The sequence below is a fragment of the Marmota flaviventris genome, chromosome 5, assembly GCF_047511675.1.
Source record: "Marmota flaviventris isolate mMarFla1 chromosome 5, mMarFla1.hap1, whole genome shotgun sequence".
NCBI lineage: Eukaryota > Metazoa > Chordata > Mammalia > Rodentia > Sciuridae > Marmota > Marmota flaviventris.
Genome location: NC_092502.1, coordinates 10,980,224 through 10,997,352, shown reverse-complemented (window position 1 = coordinate 10,997,352; position 17,129 = coordinate 10,980,224). Strand labels below are relative to the sequence as shown.

At 44.7% G+C, this 17,129-nt stretch overlaps 1 protein-coding gene across 1 annotated transcript in view; it reads left to right on the top strand.

Moving 5' to 3' along the window:
- The window catches only part of Ranbp17 (RAN binding protein 17), a 296,032-nt gene that overhangs the window by 263,543 nt on the left and 15,360 nt on the right, over positions 1 to 17,129 (top strand). The window contains exon 25 of the mRNA XM_027938663.2: positions 4,891 to 5,057. Within this exon, the coding sequence (XP_027794464.2) occupies positions 4,891 to 5,057 (167 nt within the window). The remainder of the gene's footprint in view (positions 1 to 4,890; positions 5,058 to 17,129) is intronic.

Here is a 17,129-nt window from a genome sequence, read left to right as displayed (position 1 = left end):
AAATCTGCCTCTGTTTCCATTAGATCCAGGCTCCTGTTACATGTGTGCTGTGTACCTCTTACTCTTGGTCTTGGTCCACAAGTCAGTGACACACTGTCTAGTTTGTTTTATTTTGTTATGTTTTGGGGGGGGGGTGTCTGTTCTGTTTGCTTTTTGTCTCTCTGTACTTCATTTTGAGTAGTTTCTAGAGCTGTATCACAAGTTCACTGATCTTTGGTTCTATATTGACTAATCTGCTATTAGTCCAATATTTCTTTCATTTCAGACATTGTGTTTTTATTCTCAGAAACTGAATTTGGGTTTTTTGTTTTGTTTTTTTAAAGAGATGGGAGGTCTAACTTTTTGTCCAGGCTGGCCCTGAGCTCCTGGGCTCAAGTGATCTTCCTGCCTAAAGTCCTACTAAAGTCATTTCTGGATCTGTTTCTATTGATTTATTTTTTTCTTTATAGCTCGTATTTTTTCATGTTCTGTGCCTTGCAATTTTTGATTGGATGCCAGACATTGTGATTTTTATGTTGTTTAGTGTTGAATTTTGATTTTTTATTTTTTTTCCAAGATTTTTGAATTTTGTTCTTTCAGTTGAGTACCCTTTAGAGATTTGAGATGAAGTAGCAGCCTTTATTTTGGAGTAACTGAGCCCCTCTACTGAGGTGTGACCCCTGTAAGGACACTTCAGTGCTCTCTGTATGGTGAGTTATGCCCAGCTCTTTGTAACCTTCAGGGATCGTGTGGCCCACTGCTTTTCAGCCATGGGGAGCTTTTGCTGCCATTTGCACAGTTCACTATTCAGATGCACCCTGGAAAGGACTCTCTTGCAATTCTCTGGGCCTCTTCTCTTCTTCAGGCCCCACACTCTGGTGGTCTGTACCACAAATCCCAGCTGCCTCCGCTCCCCAGATACCAGTCTCCCTCTCTGCAGTTCAGGAAATCACGGGCTTTGCTTGGGTTTCTTGTCCTGGCCTGCAGCCTTGGAAGCTGCTTTGGGCAGTGGGCTTCCATACTTGTCAGTACCACCACATCTGTCTCCCTCTTCTCTGGTTTAATAGGCCTATGCTGCTTGTTGTGCAATAATTGAAAAACATTGTTTCATATATTTTGTCCTGTTTTCTTGTTTACCACGGCAAGAGGGTGAATTCTCATAGTATCTAATTCTTCATGGGCAAGAGTCTTGTCTTTCATTATTACAGTGTAGCTTGACAGTCTTTTTTTTAATCTCACATCATAGTAATACTAAAGATTTTGAATTAGTTGCAAGCAGCTGTGTTATTCTCAAAGCGTGATCTTGATCAGTCCTAAAATCTGTATATTCTAATGAGACCAAGGGACTCTTAACAAAGTAACAGTTCAGAGGGAAGGCCAATCTTGGATTCAGGTGTGTGGTTGTAGGCACAGTATGTGCCCATCTGCTCTGGGCCTTCCATGTCCACCCCTGCGTTCTCAGCACTCCCTAGGTGGGCAGTTCTCCAGGAGCACTGGTTGTCCTTGTTTTATACCTGATTATAAACTTCTGAAGGACAGAACAGTGTCCCTGCTGGGACAGGGGAGTGAGCCAGACTGAGGCACTGTGAGCCACCGGGTCTTCCTGTGAAGTTCGTTCTTAATTAAATGTATGTGAGAATAAAAGTGGGCAACTCATAATTTCAAACACATTCTTAAATATGTGGTCTGCATGTACTATGAGAGCAGAATCCCAGGAACTCTGAAGAGCTTGGAGATGCTGCCCATCCCAGCGCGCTCCAGAGGGAAGCGGGCCACCTTGGTAGGAAGCTGAGCGCCCGGTGGGTCCTCACACCGTGTAGGCAGTGTTAAGCACTTGCTACAGACTGCAGGTGAAGCTCAGGGAAGTCAGACATGGAAGGAATGTAGATTTAGACCCACACTTGTCCGGTTTTTGAAACTGCTGCACCTCCCAAATAGGCGTTTTGTCTTGGAAATTGCCTTTCAAATGGCATTTTCCCAAGACCTTTGTCCTCCCCTGTGTCATGGTGAGTGTTGAGCTGAAGCCAAGGGCTCCACCCCGTTATAGCCCTTCCTGACCCTGAGTGAAGCACTCTTTGCTGCAGAGTTAACTTCTCAGCGCTGCTTGGCCTGGGCCTTGGTGAGCCGGAGACTGTTAATGATGCATGTGCTTCCTGCAGGCCCCCGCAGGAGGAAGGAGCACTTGGCTCCTCAGTGCGAAACAAGCTGCCAGAGAGGACTAAGTACATAGCAGGCTAAAGATCACTTCCAGCATTGCCTAAATTTGGCTATAATCCTTTTGAAAAGATTCCTCAACACCAAGAATTAGGACAAAATTTGAAAATTCCTGATATCTCCTGGCCTTCCTGTCAGGAGAATCTCAGGATTTTAGTCTCACACGGTATCTTGCGATGCAGATAAAAAGAAGCCAGTAAGAAGGTAGAGTCCTCTGCACTGTTCATTCTGCTTTTGACCAAATGCCCTTGATCCTTGGGATTCCGTACTTTTCAATCCACCTGGAAATACCATTTCTCTTTTTCAAAGCTCCCAGCCATAAATCAGCCATAATGGAAGGTCTCCTCACAGCGAGGGTGCTGCCCGGCCTCTGCCTCTGAAGTGTTCACCTGGCTTTCCCACAGCTGACTCCAAGGATTGGAGCCTTTTAATGCAATCTTCATGGCACGTGGTCACCACATCTATATGAAGTCTTTAAAATTTGTGTTTGATTGATAGCATATTGCTCTTCGCTGGTGAGGGGAACCCTATCGTTCCTCCTCGCCTTTGTGGATGTTAAGTTACTTGTCTGTGTACTTCCATGGCTGGGACTCCAAATGTAGAAATATGAAGGGAAAAGAAAAGCAACCCCACTCAACAGATCTGTCTGACTCTTAGGCCTGTTCTGTCTCCCAGGGTTAGAAAACCATAATTCCCCTCCTACAAAGTAACCCAATTAGCAGGAAGAGATAAAAAATCAATTTGCCAATTAATTGATCAAATGACACAGCTCTAGTAGAGGGGAAAGAAACTTCTTTCTTAAAAGCCTTGTCCAGGCCTGTCTTGTAGGTTTTCATTCACCTCTGGTCCCTCGATTCTATGTCAGCTCCAGTTGTCCCTTCTGTATTTCAGAATTTGCCTAAAACCTCCTCCTTCGTATTTCCATGACCTGTCTCTGAAATTATGTGAGTTTTTAAACTACAGTGTTGTGTCAGTGCGAGGTATTGCTACTAAATACAGCTCAAGATCTTCTCTAGAAAACTTTTTCAGGATAGCTTTAGCTTCCCATTCTTTTAAGTGATTCAGCTAGTATTTCAGCTTTAATCTATGTGGGATATACATGGGTCTCAGAATCTTAGCCATGAGTAAGATGAATAAGAAACTCTTCTCTTGCAAAGTTTATAATCTTTTGAGACTACTGTATTCACCATTTTTAATTGTTTCTTTAATATAATGAGAAACTCCCAGGGGGTGTCAAGATGTCATTGTTAGCCTTAAAATATGGGCAGTGTCATGCTATGAGTTGAAAAATCATGGAGTTTGGATAAACAATTTTATCTCTTGAGTTTTAGTGGGGTGTGTGTGTCGCTCCCCACCTCTCCCTGCAGTGCTGGGATCAAACCCAGGGCTTTATACATGCTAGGCAAACTCTACCACTATGTTGTATCCCCAGGTCTCTATTTCCTCATTTTAAAAATGTAAATAATACCTAATTACAAAATAGTTGTTAAATCTGATGAGATGATCATTTTAGTATACAAAGAAGAGTCTCGATATATATGGCTGCTGCACTATGTCAGCTGCTCGCTCAAGCCTTCAGTGGCACCTCTCTTGATTTTCAAATTAAATGTACCTCAGCCCCCTTTGCACCCCCTTGACTAAGACCCCAACCTACTGTGTCAGCCTTCTCTCTGACTCCCTATAGATTCTTCACTCAAGTCAAGGTCCTGCTTCCTGAGTCCATCCTTCTTACCACGATGGCAAACCAGTAGGACATGCAGTTTCTCAAGCACCCACTGTGATATAAGGCTTCGGATGCTTATGGACATGTTTGCTTAATACCTGGTTTTAACATAGTGGTTTAGAATCTGGGTCCAGACTCTGCCGCCGCCTTGCTTATTTTCATACATTGGCTGCACAGGGGTCCAGCTGGGTGTCATTGGACAAGTCACTTCATCTCTCTAAGCCTCAGTGTCCTCACCTATAAATGGACAAGAGTAATCATTAGGGTGCTGTTGTGAGGATTAAAAATAACAATCCATGCAAATCACTGAACACAGTAACTAACACATAGAGAAAAGTGAAGTGGTGCTTTCCAGGTACCAACACAGCGGGTAATTGGAAACAGTGGGATTTGAAACCAGAATCTGTGGCTCCAGCATCTGCCCCTTTCCCACTCTCCTGCCTCATACTGATCTCTACCTGAAAAACGTCCTTCCTGAGATCTAAATTGCCAGCCTGTGTCAGGGGCTGCCTTCTTCACCAAGCTCTCCTGGATTCCCATCTCAGTATGATCTCCCTCAGAGTCCTTAGCCATATGTTACCCGTTTCTCCAGAGCAGTGTGCAATGATGACTTGTGTGCCAGAGTATGAGCTATTTGACCCTGGGTGGGTTTCCCCTGAAGCGCAGAGCTTTTTGCACTAGGTAGATGCTTAATAAACAGTCACTTGAATTGAACATATGCAGTTAAGTCCCAAACAGAGAACTCCGGCTAGTGCCAGCTAGGAATAATTTGCTTGCGAAGGTGTCTCCTTGCCAGGCCCTGTGGTCCACACTTGGCTTAAGGAAAGAAGCAAGGCAGTGTGCCCTCAAGCAACTTGAGTTTGGTGGAATTGTTTTGAAACCAGGTGGTGATTCTCTTTTAATGGAGACAGTAGAGTGTCCAAAGCTGCACACGCTTCCATGATGCAGTGAATCTCTCTCTGTCGCCTGTACAGATACAGTCGTCTGCTCCAGCTGCTGTGCCAGTCTAGACTACATCGTCACCTACCTCTTCAAGCACATAGCGAAAGAGGGCAAGAAGCCACTTCGCTGCAGAGAGGCTGCCCAGGCTGGTCAGAGACTATTACATTTTATGCAGCAAAACCCAGATGTCCTGCAGCAGGTAACCTAGCTTAAGAAACAGTGGCCCAGAGGCAGCCTGGTCCCTGAACACCAAGAACAAGCGTTCTTTGTTGTTGTTTTTGTTTCTGTTTTTCAGTTGTTCTCCTTAGACAGACATGACTGCAGAGTGTATTTTGGCGTGTTACACACGCGTGGAGTATGGCTTGTTCTGATGAACATCCTATTCTTAGGGTCGTGCGCCACATGGAGTCTCACTGTGCTATGTTCACATGTGAACATGGGAAAGCTGTGGGAACAGCCAGCTGACCCAGTAGAGCTTATTCTCTGAGTATTTTCCTTGAAAGTGGGAGTGGCCCCAGGTTCACCCACCCTCAAGAAATCCAGATGTCCTCCACCTCACCTCAGTGAGGCTAGAATTCAAAAACAGACAGTTCTTCCAGAGATCTGAGAAAAAGAGGGCAGAACTGGAACTAGAAGTGGTGATCTCCGATTTCTTTCTGGAGCCTCTGAGGGTGTCGTGTAGTTGCCCTGGTCGGGCTCTGGTGTGTCTTGTGAGGCCACCTCGCCTTTGCTGGGTTCCTAGGCTTTGCCAGGCAGACAGCTAGGCACTGCCACTCATCAGATTATAGTTCGTGTTGCTCCCAATTTAAGATGAGGAGTCACAGTTCAGATAGATGAAAGAATATTCCCAGGAGCATTTACTTAGTAAGTGATAAAACCATATCATTATATTTTCTAATTGGCAAATGGGGTTTAGATTCAACACTGTTCTTTAAAAGTCTTGCAGTTCACAGTGACCATGCCAGGCATGTTTCGAAGAGAATAATGCCATTTTTTATGGCTATATTGCCACTACACTCTTCCGCTAAGTTTGGAATGTAATATTTTTATATTGTTGTTTTCTCTTGCCAAATTATATCCATAATAGTCTTTGATTTGCAAACATAAATACTTCAACAGTGTCTTGCTACAGTGTCATTAGTGAGCAAACAAGTCACCTGCAACCCGCAGAAAAGTCACTGTAAGTAAAAAATGATAAAAATAGCACGGGACAGTATGGACAGACTTCTTCCTGGCTGTTGTTTTTGCTGATATGGAAATGAAATTGTGTAAACTTTGTCTGTGGGGACATTTCATTTAACCAGTTCTTTTCTGAGGAGGGGGAGGGGAGCACAGTTCATGTTTTAAGCAATAGCAGAGGGCTGTCACCCAGAGCTGTTTGTGCAGGTGGGTGATGTCTAGCTCACATCTGTTGAGTACTCACTACACACAAGGGACGGGAGCCGTTCCGACATGGAAGACCTGATTTCTCTCCTTCAAAAGTTCCTTGTCGTGAAGGACAGAGACGAGTAACCAGCCAGTGTTTTGGTAATTCCATGGATACACTGATGACAGGGACAGGGACGGGGAGGCTCTCTCAGGGGACTTCCCGTTAAGACTCACAACAGCCCTGGAATCTGGATGCTACCACCGCACTTGACAGATGCACACACTGAGGGGCAGCAGGGTTACACAGGAGCGGAACTTGAACCAGGGCTGTTGAGCGCCAATGCCTGGTCCTCACTCCTTACACCGTTGACTATCGTGTTGCCGGGTCCCCTGGAATGCCCTCTCCATTAAGGTTTGGTGCTTCTCTCTCCCACCAGCCATCTCCATCGTCAGCCAAATGCAGGGGACTCTGATGGGGTTGGGAGTGTCACAGCCCTTGTGTGTGTTGCGTGGAGAAGGTTGAGAACCACCAACTCAGAGCGCATCCTCGCTGAACAAGATAAATATCTGTGGACTGGCCAGAAAGCAGACCAAGCCCTACCATGGCAAAGAGCAGGTCTACCACCAAGTCCTCCTGCCAGCGTTCAGCCATTTGTCGCAGTATTGCCCCATAAACTTCAGCAGACAGTTGGTAGAAAATATGAGCAAAGTCAGGAGGCTCTGAGCAAGTGCTCAAACCCTGGGAGCCAAGGGTCTTCCTGGGCTACCCTCGCCTGCTGGCTTAAGCCATTTCTGTGTGTTAATGATACTTGGTAATCCTTCACTTTGCAGCATACGACTAAGTAGTGATATATCTTTATTAACAGTGGAATCCATTCTATTTATTTGGAATGTAGGCTTTCAGATAGCATTTTAAATATTAATGACTGGTCTCTGGTAGTCAGCATAAATATGATTTGCATTAGCACCAGGTTGTATCATCTTGAGTGCTCTGATGTCAACTGTTGGGTATAGTAATATCTGACATCATCTCCTCAGGTCACTGACAACTTTGACCTCTATTCTTATGCACAGTTTCTGTCGTCTCAAAAGCTCTTTTGAATTGATTTGAAATTTTGACTCTTCCCTTTATGAGGCAGTAAAATTGATAATTATTCAGATGGGAACTGAGTGCTGAGTGAAAAATCAATTCCACCCGCTCTCTGCTGCGTATAAAATTACTTGTGAGTCGGCTGGACTGAACGGATGGCCAGAGTAAAAGCAGCAGGCAGGGGCAGTGGGAAGAATTAGCTGGACAGAGCGCATAGCCTGAGGGATGGACCTGGAAAAGAGGGAGTGAGCCAGTTGGGGGTTATTATGAGCAGGATGGGTCCCATTGATCATCTGTTTACATCAGCTTTCCAAAACCTTATAAATCAGCCCTGAAGAGCAGCGGGGCCCAAGATTCGGCCTCTTACCGGAGGGACTTTGTATTAGATTATTCTCATTCTCACACTCAGATGAAAAGTGAGCCATTGATTATTCATCGGTTGCCCATTAAAAGCTGTTTTTATAGATGATTTGCCTATCACAGAAGGTAATGAACAAGGTTGTTGCTTCATATCTTGAGGTTTCAGTTTTCAAGGCATCTGTGTGGTTAAGTAATGCCTAACCCTATTAAAAGGAATGGGTTACAAATTGCTTAACAGTGCTGAAAAACTAGACCCTAATGACTAATTGTGCTTGGAGTTTAGAGGGGGTTTGTCAGCTCTTTAAACTAAACTGATGTAATGATACTGCAATTATTTACTACTTTGAACTGCTTTCCTCCAACCTGGACCTGTTTTGCTGGAAGCGGAACTGCAAGAAGAGTGTCAGTTCCAAACTGCAGCAGGTACAGCTCCTCTGACCTGCCACGACATACAGGGGCCTGCTGAGGGTTCCAGCATCCTCACGGGCCTTCCTGTTTGCGTGCCGCAGCCCGGGAAGGACAGGTTAAGTGCCTCTCACCTGCAAATGTGTTTATTATAAATGGCTCTGTGGCTTTAGCTCATCTCTGGATATTCTTCAGATAAGCCATCTTCCATATTTTGCAACCCAGTCTAACTTGGCAAGCATTAAAGTTTAGTCTGCTTGAAGATTCATTAAGTGAATCTATATCAAAAAAGGATTCTGGCCTCATCAGCACATTTTGACCCGACAGATGAGAGGAGTCCAGTTTACATGGAGAGGGGTGTGACTCCCACAGTGCTGTTATGCCAAGAGTTGGATAAACTAGAACAGACCAACAGTCCCAGGGATCAGGTCACTAACTACCACTGATGGGTGGTGCGTTAGACACTGGTCTGCTACAGTAATTTGGAAAGTAGTAGTCGTGTAGTAGTCGTGTGAAATGTTTCAGCACTGGTTGGGGTGTATGCATTGTAACCAGTAGATCAGCATCCACGTAGTTATATCCTGAGTTATAACACAGATTCACCCAAATATGGTGAATGGATGAGCATGTTTTATAGAATTAGAGGAGCACTTCAGAGATGGGGTTGATTCCATTTGAAATGATAAGAATAGGAGGCTGATGCAGAATTCATCTCGAAATCAGAATTCCATTTAAAACTAGGTGCTCTAGAAATAATAGCAGCTTCCACTGAAGTAGAACAAGAATGATGTGATTGTCAGTATCACTGATTAGATTATGCAATTAACTCAAGATATTTTTAGTAATTACAGTGTCCAACACCCATATCTTTGTGCAGAGAACTAGTTAGATTTGAATTTGTCGCCCTCGTCTATTTATTTAGCTCAAGCCAGCTGTACTAAAGACCCAGAGAAGTTCTAATTATGATTTCCTCTCTCTCTCTCTCTCTCTCTCTCTCTCTCTCTCTCTCTCTCTCTTTCATTTTTTATTTATTTATTTTTGCTAACACGATGTTTAACTACAAATTGTGAAGAGCTGTCAGGAGCTGTAAGAATCGTACTTCAGTAGGGATGTAACTGAAAGAACATTCGCCCTTTTCCTCAATCAGTCAGTCAATCAATGAAAATTGCTTTTGTCTAGTGCTCTTCATGACATGCATCCCAAAGTGAATTACAGCAAAAGGGAAATCATCTGCTCTTTTTTCATTTCTGTGTTTAGAGTGAAATGATATTGCTCAACATTTTGACATACTATATGAGACATCTTTCATACTTAAGATGCCATTCCATAATACTAAGTAGGAGAAAGTGCAGTCGCATCTTTAACTGATGTTGAGACTTTGGCCTTAGAACCTCAGCAAGATCCTCACAGTAGAAAATATCTAAGCAGGTAAAACATGGTCACGTCTCTTACCCTCTTTAAAAAATAATTAGCCAGATGTCCTAATGTTATGAAAAACTATTTCTTGTGGTCCTTAAACAAAAAAGTGTGCCTTTTGTGTAATTTATTAGCTCAGTCTGGTTGATTTGTAGCTTTATTAACAAAAATATATCAGTAAATTGATCTCAAAACCAAACAGAGAGTGTTCCCAATTCGATCAGAGTTGAAGGCAGCCACGGGCCTGTCGTGAGACACTGCAGATAGGAACCCTTCACGGCAGAGCTGTTTTCCATGGTGCTGCTGGGATCCTGGTCCTTTCCACACACCGTGGACACACACAGTGCCAGACACACTGTGTGCTTCTGGGAGAGACAGTATTGGCAGAATGGAAGCACATTTGGGTCGTTTCTTTGCATACTGTTCAGTGAAACTCCTTTACATGTGCCTGACCTGACCTCGTCACTGTGTCCCTGTGAAGGTACAGTCTTGTCATCACCATTTCATGGGTACAAAAACCAAGGCAGGAGGAGACTGAGTAACTGTCCCAGCGTCACAGAGCCCGTGGAGGACACAGTCTCAGCCTGGACCTCAACCTGCGGAGCTCCTGGCCCAGCCGCAGAGCTGCTGCCCCTTAGTATACATGGTGTTTCCTGACCGGCAGCGGGTGGTAGGTTTTGTGCACTTAGGGTGGGGCAGGCTGAATGCCACATGAGTCCCACTGGGGCCGTCCTTAAGGTAAAGTGGTTTAGCATCGTCATCCTATACCCCAACTTCGTCCTGCAGCTGGACAGAACAGATGGGCGGTGACCCATAGAGTGACGGGCAAAGCAGAGGGAAGTGACTTTGCCAGCTGGTGCAGAAAAAGCCCTGTGGCTTCCACCACCACTAAGGCAAGGCCAACAGTGCTCCTCTCTGTCATCTATAGCCAGGGCATAAAGCTTAGTAGAGTGTGTGTCCTTGAGGAGGCCAGAGTCTGGTAGTGTTGGTGGCTTTTCTCAGGCCTTGAGATAGCTGTTGAGGTCTGTTTAAGGTGTCTGCCCTCGGTAGCAGCACTGGCCCTGTGAATGGAGGCTGGAGGTTTGCACCTGTGCCCAGCCCAGCTGCGCTTGGTGCTGACTCTCACTGCTGATTCCTTCGCCTCTTTGTGGTGTAATCTGCCTTTTAAAGGAGCCTCCTGCTGACCACTACCATTAGTTCTGCTGGTGGTCTCCTCAGCACGCCTGGGTCCCCTGGAGCCCCACTAAGGCAGCTATAAGGCCAGCAGTCAGCCTTCTCCCTGTCCACATGGGGCAGCCATGACACAGCTCCAGTTAATTGTCCCTATTCAAGAAGGGAAGCCCACTCTCCCCAGACTGAGTGAAATTTCTGTCCTGAAGAGAAGCCGAAATTCATATTTTTAAATGTTGGCCACTGATTAAAAATTAAAAACAAGACAAAAAAAAAAAAAAAGAGTTGGCAGGGCGCTGGGGCTGGGGCTCCACGGTAGAGCACTTGCCTAGCTTGTATGAGGCCCTGGGTTCGATCCTCAGTACCACATAAACAAATAAAGTAAAAGCATTCTGTTGTCCATCTACAACTACAAAAAGAATTGAAGTTTTTAAAAAAAAGAGTTGGCAGGCCATCCCTGTATGTCTGGGTGTCCATCTGCCATTTCTGTGCTGGGTGCTGAGGAATCTCAAGAACTGCAGCCTCCCAGGGCTCGCCCCTTGCACAGCGTTCTCAGGGCGTATTGCATAGCACGTGTGCAGTGACCGTCTCCAGCCGACTTGTTGATAATTTTTCAAGCAAATATTTAAAAATATTGTGGTTATTTTGGTTTCACTGATTTTTTTAACTTTTTTTTTTTTTTTTTGCTTTTGCTATATGACTGAAACTTAAAGAGGGAGTATATAGGTAACAATCAGCAATAAAATCCCAAAAGGGAATAAACCCCTAAGAATGAAAAATTTGTGTCTACCATCCCCAAAGACAAGTTAAGAAAATTAATGGTTAATTTTAAAAATAGAAAAACAATAGTTTTTTAAAACTAAAATGGCATTTTTAACTGTGATATTATAGAATTGTCTGTACATCTTTAGAAGGATGATTCTACTCCAGATCCTTTGTTATTAAACATACCTTTGCCATCTTGATTTCATTTTTATTGTAGAACTATTTATTGGATGACTATTTCAACTGTAATAAAATAGTATTTTTAAACAGAAAAAAAAAACAGTTAAAATAGAAACCTGTTCTTGATTTATGAATCATCAAATTAATGTCATAGCCAGAGTGATACATTTTAGAGTAGTTTTTTTTTTCTTTTTTTTTTTTCCTAAAATAAATCACCTTCATCTTGATACTTGTATCAGCCCCAGCAGAGCCTCATCAGTGAATGTCTGCAAAGCAAACCCCCCAAAAAGAATGTTCAGAAGTACAGTTTTAGCTGTCTGATCTCACATATTCTTGGACTGCTGCTGCATAGTAAGCCAAATGGTAGTTCTAAGGTAAGATTATGTCATAATACACTGTAGGTTAGCCCTGAGGAAATTCCACAAGAAAATTTTATTATAACATGAAGAACGAAAAAAGTACTTCAGGTTTCTTCCAAATTGTTGACAGAACAGAGAGGGCCCTCCCATCCCGCTAGGACATGTGTTTTCCTACCTCTAAGCACAGTGTAAGGATGTAATCCATTGGTAGCATGACTAGCCTTATTAATTGAAAGGGGTGGGATCCACCAGATGTAGCCCAAGCCAGCAGAGAGTTGGGTGGCTAGGCAACAGCAGAGACACCATATTGAGTGAGCCAGAATCCAGTCTCCAAGTCATTTATTTCAGCCAGTGACAATACATTTAAACTCCTGTGCCTCAGCAGTGATTGATGGTTTAATATCATATATAATTTTTTTAATGAAGGAAAACCATTTAAATATGTTACCATTTGCACTGGTATTCTCTTATGTACATAACTGCATTTAATCATTATGGGGATTGTTTTTATACTTGTGTAATTTGTATCCAAGAAATAACTGTCAAAGCCATCTCAGGCTGTTGCTGGAAATGGTACAGTGTGCTTCATACTTGAATAGATTCATTCTTCCCTGCACATAATTAAGAGTGTGGAGCTTTCACTGCACCACATAGGAATTCCATGTTTACATTTCTGAGATAAGAAATTAGCCTTGATGTGCTTTTTCAGGTTTCCATTTTCTGGGGCCATGATATTTAAGTACCTTAGTTTTTGTACCACTGTATGATTTGAAGAGTTTGATTTTAAGACTTTTAATATTAAAATACATAATAAAATTTTATTATCTAATTACAAGAGGGTTTAGCCTCTTATTAAAGTTGCTAAATCAGGCCTAGATTAGCATTATAATGGCACAGTTTGACATGGAATACTCAAAAGTCAAGTTCGAGGGAAGGGAGGGGTTTTTTGTTGTTGTTTTGGGGGGTTTTCTCCTACCCTCTCCCCTTACACAACAAGGATGAAACGCATGTTTAGAAACAAACAAGGAGCAATTTGGGACGCTGGAGAAGGAGTGGAGGTGTCAGCCCAGGATGGTACCCTTAGGCAAGGCAGCTGGTGTATGTAGCCTTTTGTTGATCTGCTACTGGTTTATGTAGCCTTTAGGCCGCCACCAGAAACAATCACTCCTACAGGGTCAGCTGCTGGTCAGAAGCAAAGTAAGAAAAGATTTTGCGTCCAAACGTGGCAGCCATAATTTCTGTACAGCTGGCACCTGCTACTGGTGCACAGCATGAAGGTGAAAGGTCAAAGAGGCAGTTGTTCAAAACTCAAGAATGGCTTAAAGGGACTTGTAGATTAATCTGCTTTATTAACTTCTGTATATTAGATAACTATTGCTGTGAATGACAGTACATCTTTTTGAATAAGTCGCATCTCTTTCTCTTTTAAATTAGCTTTTGAGTAATGAATATTAAATAGAAAGCATTTCAGGGGTAATTAAATGAAAACAGAATGATGTCATTTTACAATTATATTTGTGTGTTTATAGAATAGGGGAATTATAATGTTTTCCAATGCACTTAAAAAAACAGCTCCTCATAAAGTAGAATTTGGAATAAATAAGTCACATATCCGTTAGCCTTTGTCTTTAAACTAAAAAATATGACGGAGTTTGGACTTGGCATGAAATCACTGGGTGCCAGTGGCTAGCTTTGGTGTTCCCGGGGGCTCCAAATGTTTTCTTTATGAATTAAAGTGACTGCAATCTGTCATCGTTCTTTTATCTACAGTTTAGCACACTCAGTTTGCTGTTAGTCTAGAGCAAACGTTCTCAGAATAGCCAAGGAGTTGTAAAAAGGGAACAATGGCCCTGCCTTCTCCTCACAGGCGTGCAGAGCAGGTAGAGAATGTTTCCTAAGCAGGAAAGGCAGGGCTCTCAGAGCCTGTCACCCATGTGGCCACAGCAAGCAGGATGATTCTCTGCTCTTCACCAACATAAGTGGTTGTCATCATAAAGCAAGACTAAAAGGAGTCCAGTAGATGTGTCCTTTTTAAAAACCTCTGCACCCGAAACATTGCTCTAGGAATTTTCCATGATGAAATTCTGATACCACCTCTGCAAAGGTTCAGCAGGCTATTTGGAAGGGAGACTTCTGTCTACCCGCCGACATACGGGGACAGTGAGTTCCGATGGTTTTTGTCGTCATCGTAGTGGTGTTGTTTCTCAGAGAAAGAAAGCACTAGAGAAGACATCTGCACTTTTGTTTATTTATTTTTATGCAATGCTGAGGATCGAACCCAGGGCCTCAAATGTGCTAGGCGAGCACTGTACCGCTGAGCCACAACCCCAACCCTGACATCTGCACTTTTGTGCTGCTGTGGCACGGGCAGCGACATTTATCCCAAATCCACGATCAGGTCATCTGGGGTTTCAGTTGCACGCCCAGGTTTTGACCCAGGTGCAGTCTTTCTACCCCGAGAAGGAGGTATAGGACAGGATCATGTCCTGCCTCCCACCCACCTCACCCAGACTCCCCAGTCGGGGTGTCCCACAGATCAGGTTAGGAGCCGCCCCTGGAAAGCAGGCAGCCCTCTTGGCGCCTTCCTTAAGATCAAGACTTCACGCCACCCTGCGCAGCCTTTGTTCCTGGACCCGAAAGGCAGCACAGAAGGAAGAAGGTGGTGGCGCCCAATGCGGAGAAGGAAGGAGAGTACTACGTGAGCCAGCTCCGCGGTGCTGGGTGCTGGGTGCCGGGTGCATGCGCACATTTGTAGTCAAGGTTCTCAACTTTGTGAGGTATTTTTGTCTATTTTATAATCGAAATATTATAATTAAGGCTCTGAGAAGTCAGGTAACTCCGTCAGCACATACAGCCAATAAGCAGCAGAACCTGGGGTTTTATGTCCCCTCTGTGCCATTCTACTAGATGGCGTGGGAGTAGGGCTGCTTGGGGTGGGAGAGTGGCAGGAGGAAGCGTGATTCACAGATCCCTCACTGAGCCTTGGGCTCCTTTCTCTGAGGAACAAGACTTGACCAAGCCCTGGGGGTAGACACTTGACCAAGCCCTGAGCAGAGCCCTTCATCAATGATTCCTCCCTCTCTTTGGTGCCAGGGATGGAGCCCAGGGCCTCACACATGCTAGACAAGCTCTCCACCACTGAGTCACATCCTCCGTCCTTTCTCCCGAGATTTAGCAGCTGGCACTTAGGTGCTCGTCATCCCATGGTCCTCACTTCAGTTGAGAACTCATGAGCCATGGGGCAGCCGTTCCCTACCATACGCTCAGAGGCAGCTGGTCTGCAAGGGGAGAAGAAAGAACCACCTTGCTGAGAGGACAGCCCAGGGGAGAGACTAGAACGACTGCGGCTGCCACAGCTGCACTTCTGAGCCCTTGAGAGGCATGCCTGGCCGTGGGTTCAAAGGCCACCCTGATATCAAAACCCAGGGCTTGGAGATGTCTCCTGCTCACAGTGTAGATGCTCAAGGGAGCGTGAACAGAGTGAGCCAGGGAGAGAGAGTCACTCAGTCACACGCAAAACGAGCCTTCACTTGTGAAGTGAGAAGCAGGCACCTTTTCTTTTTTACTTTACCTTTTTTTCTTTTTCTCGAAAGGAAAATGCCCACTTTTGTACCTATATGTGAAAAGTGTCCCCTCCAGAAGAGTTGCAGCCCTAGACTTCTTCACAAGGTGACTTGACTTTGAAAGTCATGGAAGTCATGGCTGCTGCTGTGGCCCCACCCACGTGTTCAGCCTTTGCTGAGGTTTTTTTCTGTGACAAGCATTCTCTGTTCACACCATGGCCTGGGGTGTGTGCAGAGTGGCTCCAGTCTTGACCCCAGAGTGACTTTTGTCTCACTTAGTCCTTCTGCATATGTCTGGCATGCAAGAAGGAGGTAAACCTGGTGATTCTTCCCATTCACAGGAGGCCTTCGTGTCTAATACCTCTTCCAGATCTCTAGCAGCCTGATGGACAGATAAGGTCAACATGGGGTTTCTGAACTCGAGACTCTAGGTCCATCGGCCCTAAGTGCATGGGAGCACTGTGCAGGCTCAAGGGGGAAATAACTTGCCCAAAGTCTCACGGCCACTAAAGAGTGGTGCCTAGGGCTGTGGTCTGTGTCTCCACAACGGTCTCCAGGGTGGATGTTGGGAGGTGGGGCCTAGTGGAGCTTCTGTGGCTGCTGGGGGCAAGATGCAGTTTGCAGAGAGATTGTTACAAAGGAGCAGTCTTGGTTCCCCTGCTGCCTGCTCCTGACTCAAGTGTGCTCCTTCCTCTGTGTGCATTCCCGCCATAATAATGTCACCCACCGTTCTGATCTTAGACTTCAGATACCCAAAACTGTAAGCTAAATGAAACCTGTTTTCCCCACACATGGCTTGCCTTGGGTATCTCCTCACAGTGACAAAAAGCAGACTCATTGACATTATCACCGAGGACTCTGTCTCTAGGCTCACAGTGTTCACCACACCAAGCTCCCTGGGCCACCCTACCCCTGCTCCTGGCATTTTTTCCTACCCCTTCACCCCATCAAGGGAGACAGCAGGACCGTAAATGGCAAGATTTCTCCTGCCTTCATATCTCTTACTGGCATTATGAATGCTAAGAGAAGCCCTTGAGGTTTTGAAGGAAGGGCACAGTATAATGTGAGGATTGGCTTCATGATGGCATAGTTTGTTCATTTTGCAGTTATGACTGGTTTTTCAGATAACCTGCAGAGCAGATCATGTGATTCCCAAAGTATATTTTTATGCCGGAGATGAGAATCTGACCTTCACATTCATTTCTCTCTCAGCTCTTAGAAAGTTAAGCGTGCAGTCGCCACAGAGGGGCCGTGGGTTAGGGGCGTGCAAGAAGGACCTCTTTGGTGTGATCTGATGTGAAGAACAGGGTAGAACGCAGTTCTCTGAACCTCTCGTGAGTTAAGCTGCCTTGTGCTTTGCACCCCAGAATTCTTGCTTGTTTGTTCTGTGTGTGTGTCATGCTGAGGAGAAGAGCAACTGAGTGCTCTCAGACTGCTGAAGTTCAGTCCTCCCTCCAAAGGTTTTTTTTTTTTTTTTTTTTTTTTTTTAGTTTTTGGCGGACACAACATCTTTGTTTTTGAATGTGGTGCTGAGGATCGAACCCAAGCCTCACGCATGCCAAGCGAGCACGCTACCACTTGAGCCACATCCCCAG